The 5000-nt window shown below is 31.8% G+C and overlaps 2 protein-coding genes and 4 non-coding genes across 6 annotated transcripts; 2 read left to right on the forward strand and 4 right to left on the reverse strand. All coding sequences in view use genetic code 11, as the record gives it.

Annotated features, from left to right (window-relative positions):
* The first annotated feature begins 409 nt into the window (after positions 1-409).
* trnC-GCA lies at positions 410-490 on the forward strand. Its single transcript has one exon. It is a non-coding gene; the product is annotated as a tRNA-Cys (tRNA).
* Positions 491-1462: 972 nt separating this feature from the next.
* petN (cytochrome b6/f complex subunit VIII) lies at positions 1463-1552 on the forward strand. The gene has a single exon. It carries the CDS (start codon positions 1463-1465, stop codon positions 1550-1552), a length of 90 nt encoding a protein of 29 aa, YP_010041503.1.
* Positions 1553-2527: 975 nt separating this feature from the next.
* Positions 2528-2632, reverse strand: psbM (photosystem II protein M). The gene has a single exon. The coding sequence runs from the start codon at positions 2630-2632 to the stop codon at positions 2528-2530; it is 105 nt and encodes a 34-aa protein (YP_010041504.1).
* A 1244-nt stretch (positions 2633-3876) lies between these two features.
* Positions 3877-3950, reverse strand: trnD-GUC. The gene has a single exon. It is a non-coding gene; the product is annotated as a tRNA-Asp (tRNA).
* Positions 3951-4426: 476 nt separating this feature from the next.
* Positions 4427-4510, reverse strand: trnY-GUA. Its single transcript has one exon. It is a non-coding gene; the product is annotated as a tRNA-Tyr (tRNA).
* Positions 4511-4569: 59 nt separating this feature from the next.
* Positions 4570-4642, reverse strand: trnE-UUC. Its single transcript has one exon. It is a non-coding gene; the product is annotated as a tRNA-Glu (tRNA).
* Between the last annotated feature and the right edge of the window lie 358 nt (positions 4643-5000).

Consider the following 5000-nt stretch of genomic DNA (forward strand, 5'->3'; position numbering starts at 1 on the left):
GAAGGATTTCTTTATTGATTAATTAGTTACGTAGCAGTTTGGATTTTCTTATATCATTAGTAAAACACAATTTTCTATTCAAACCCGGGAATCATTCCTAAATTTTAATTCACATTTAATAGTTAATGGTTCCAATTTGTTCTGAATTTTTGCTTTGTGACTGAAAATACACAATCGGTTTTTCAATAGAAAAGGGGAGGGTTTTTTTTTCAATATTGTGTTTGTTTTAAGATACTATACAAACAATCGAAGATATATATCCAATCCAAAGAGAAAGGTAAGTATTTATTTTTTTTAGGAAAGGGGATTATTAAATAAAAGAGGATTCCAGATACAAGTACAAAAACGAATACCCCCCCCCCCCGAAAAAAAAAGTGGAATATTTTCATATATTTTTTTGTACCGTTTTGGCGACATGGCCGAGCGGTAAGGCGGGGGACTGCAAATCCTTTTTCCCCAGTTCAAATCTGGGTGTCGCCTAATCAACAAAAAAAATCGGCGTACCTTATTATATATTATATTTTGCTGATATAACTTAACAAACTTTTCCAGCAGAAGTAAGGGGGGGAGAGTCCTCTTGATACTTGCTTGATTCTATAAGCATCTCCGGCGGTTCTGTTCTCTAAAATGATGTAAATCCTTGCGGAAAGATTATATTAGTGAATATTGAAAAGGGATCGTTAAATCTTGATATGACAACTCTTCTATTACTAATGCTTATTAATTGAATCTTGAATTTATTTGGATAGACGAACGGGGAATGGAATTATTCGTTGCGGAAAAGTCGAAAGATACTTTGTTTGTATGTTTGTATACAGACTCATGAAATTCTCTAAGTGCTCCGGCAATCAATTTAATATGATATAATTGAATAGATAATCGACTTTTACTTATATATTATATTATTTTTACTTATTATTCTTTTATAAAGTTATAAAGAAAGTACAAGAAGAAATTCTTTCTTTTCTGTAACCCCTACCCCAGTCAATAATGTAATAGACTATCGTCCCATTATTTCGCAGAGACAAGCGAGAGACGTAACGTAAGGATTGGATAAAATGAGAAATAGGGATATGTGATAGATAGTGATCTATCTTGACTCTATTTTTTTATACTTTTTACTTAATCTTAATGATAATGAAATGAAGGTCAACAAAAGAAAGACTAGGTATTATTATTCCTACATGTTAGTAACATTCCCCTGAAACTTCTAAAGGCGTATCCACGTATTTTGCTTGTTCTTACCGTTTTCCGATCTAAATCATATGATTTAATATAAAAACCGGTTAGAATTGTGAGTTTAGTGAATTGTTTCATCAATGGTGTTGGGTCATAATCCACTTCACTTTTGACTCCGCGCCAGCGATTCCACTATTATTAGTGATTAGTGAACATAATAATGATTAGGGAAGGGTAATGGAATAATTCCTTCATATTTATGGAGATAGGGGATATAATTCACATGGATATAGTAAGTCTCGCTTGGGCTGCTTTAATGGTAGTCTTTACATTTTCTCTTTCACTCGTAGTATGGGGTAGAAGTGGACTCTAGAGGTACTACTAATTGAGTTGAGGAATCAAACTCAACCCATATCAATTGTTTTATAGATCGTTCTGCAAAGCCCTTTTTATTTTACTTTTTTTTATTTGTTTTTGGTTTCCACCTCTTTTTTTTTTTTTACTGTTCAAAGAGAAAATGGTTATGTTATTAAGTGGATACAGACTCTCTATGGGAAACAACATAGACATAGTGGTTGTCCAACGAAATACTCCACATAATAAAATATTGCCTTGGGCAAGTCACATATTGCGCGTTACCGCTTGCTTTATTATTTGTTGTATTATTTTAGAAATTCGATTTATGCTATGCTTGCTTTATTGAACTCATTTCATATCACGGTTCAAGCGTTAAAAATAAAAATGAGTGTGCTTTACTAATCCTTTTCGAAATCCAAAGAGGTTCCCCATGGAACCGAACCCCCGGATCATCTGTCAACTGCTCAATCAATTATTTATTCGGAATGCTAAAAAAAAATTATGTGATTCTCGTTTATTAATATACGCCTATACTTTTTTTACTTCATCGATTTGATTCTTTCGGTGGATACCAGGATTCTCATATTGAAAAGAATCATAAATTCTAGGAATTAGAACCGTAAGAGTAAGAGTTGCCCTTCTATTTTTTTATATTGATAATTGCAATCAACACAAATTAAATAGATAAAGCAAAGAAATAGAATTGGTACGCTATGTACATAGATGTATGGAATTTATATCTATATGTAATTGATATCTATGAAGATAGATATTGTGGATTGATCTATATTAAACCTCTATCTTTATACAGTAAAACTTTATATACTACAATAATATAATAAGTATGGTAGAAAGAAATATATGAATCTTTCTACCATACTGATAATTCTAGTCCGCTTGTTTCATTTAAGACATGAAATTGGAATACTTTTAATTTTTATTTTTTCTTTTCAATCATTGATAAGAACGAAACAGTCAAGTTTAAGTCAAATTAATCATTTTGACTGACCGTTTTTACGTATATTATAAGTAAAAAAGCAGTCGGAACTAGAATGAACAGTGCAGTAGCAATAAATGCGAGAATATTTACTTCCATAATCTCATCGTTTCATTTTTATTTAATTTGAAATAACTCGGGATTTAATCCCATAGAGCTGATAAACCTTTCGCCTGTAAATGCAATATTCAATGGTATGAATTACATCTCGATGATATCGAATCAGATCCATATTATGAATAACAATATCTGAGCTATCAAATTAATTGATTCATCGTCGAGAATTAAATAGTATAACATAGGAAGATCCTTTATCCATACCGAATTGGAATTTGGATTATGAATCCGATCAATAATCCTTTTACGTTATTTATCATTCTATTCCACTCTTTAGTTTCTATAAACTACAGTTTCTATAAAGTACGCCCCCCTTAAGCATCTGATGAGATATCATATGACCTCCTTTACACTTACTTACATTGGTTATAAAAAACCCAATAAAATAAACAATAGAAGCAAAATGTAAAAAGGTAAGTTCGAACCTCCCTTTAATCTTTAATGATCTAATCTTCTTGGAAAACAAAGAAGTATAAGTATAATATATAATAAGGAAAGCCGGGGTATAAAAAATATAGTATTCCATCAAATTCATTAAAAACCCTGTTCTTTCTTCGGCAGGACCCTTAAACTTAAAAAAGATTATTCATTCCCTCACTCTCACTAAGAGAGATAGCCCTCGCTAAGAGAGAAAGAGAGATGGGATCCTTCTTTTTTGAGCTTTCTTTTTATTTTATTAATATACTATTTCCTTGGATTAATTACAGGATGCACATATATCAAAAATTCAGTGTGAAAGTTGAATGAGATAAATTGTTTCAAATTCGCATTACTAATTGAAATTAGTAATTGAGGTTACACAAAATCGTAGTTAGAAATAGAAAGGGATATACCTTTAATCTTAAAAGTATTATATCAAGGTTACAAAGTATTATATCAAGGTTACTATGTTAAATTTTATTTTGTATGTCCCATATAGTACTCTATTACATTACACAGATCGGGAATAATCGAAAAAGACGGACTCCGTACGGTATCTCTTGGAATCCTGAATATGCTTCTACCAATAATTGTACTAATTTACATATGCCTTTCGCCTTTCAATCGGTACTAGTTGAATAAATGGGAATTCCCATATTTCTTTGATGAGAAATGTGAAAGGAAAAAATAAATAAATAAAATAAGAGAGCATTCCCAAGGGGAATGAAATTCTGCTATTTGTTCTCCCTTTCAAAGAAAACGAAGAGATGAATTGATGTATTTTTTTTTATTGTATTTGGATCCGTCGGGACTGACGGGGCTCGAACCCGCAGCTTCCGCCTTGACAGGGCGGTGCTCTGACCAATTGAACTACAATCCCAAGCAAATAAAGTATACATCATACATATTCTTATGATTTCATTCAAACCCTTTCTATTTTATTTAGATTAGAATAGTCGTATTGTAACATAAATCCGCATGATATATTTGATATCCACATGGATATGCACTTTAGTGGGAGCGTCTCGCAAATTGTTAGTAATCCTTTCGTTTTTTAGAAATTGATTGATAATCAAATCAATCTTTCACTTTCAATGAAAAAAAAAAAAAGAGTTTTTTTCTTTATTCTTTATTTTATTCTTTACCTTAGACTTTATACCTCCGGATCCTTATATGAATCTAGATGGATTATTAGCAAACAAGATCTGAATTTGTGGAAAAAAATAAATAGAGCAAATGAACAGCGGTAAAAATATATCAGAAAATCTCACTTTTCTTTAGTCTTCCGTATTCCGATTAGGCCTTTCTGGGGAACAACAAATGGGTTATTCATTTCATGGTGGATCGGTGAATTATTGGGCCGAGCTGGATTTGAACCAGCGTAGACATATTGCCAACGAATTTACAGTCCGTCCCCATTAACCGCTCGGGCATCGACCCAGGAAGAATCAATTCCAGGCATATTGATAATCCATGATCAACTTCCTTGCGTAGTACCCTACCCCCAGGGGAAGTCGAATCCCCGTTGCCTCCTTGAAAGAGAGATGTCCTGAACCACTAGACGATGGGGGCATACTTACCCGACCCCCCTCATACTATGTTCATAGTATGAACAGCTTTTTGAAATTGTCAATCTAATGGTATGACTAAATCTGAGGGAAAGATCCCTCTTTCATGATTCCATAGAATCTTTTGTTTTGATTCATATTTATATTAATGAATCATTCATTCGAATCACCATTTCATAAAATCTTTGAAATATTATTCCAATTCTATTTCTAATTAATTATACATAGAATAATTAGATTCGATAATATAAAGAGTCAAATAAATATAAGAACTAAAATAAATATACGAATAAATTGATATTCATTATAAATCGATATTTCTATTAAAAAGTAAATATTAAAAAAAAAATAGGTCGAATAGA

The sequence above is a fragment of the chloroplast genome of Castanea sativa (assembly GCF_040712315.1).
Source record: "Castanea sativa chloroplast, complete genome".
Lineage (NCBI taxonomy): Eukaryota > Viridiplantae > Streptophyta > Magnoliopsida > Fagales > Fagaceae > Castanea > Castanea sativa.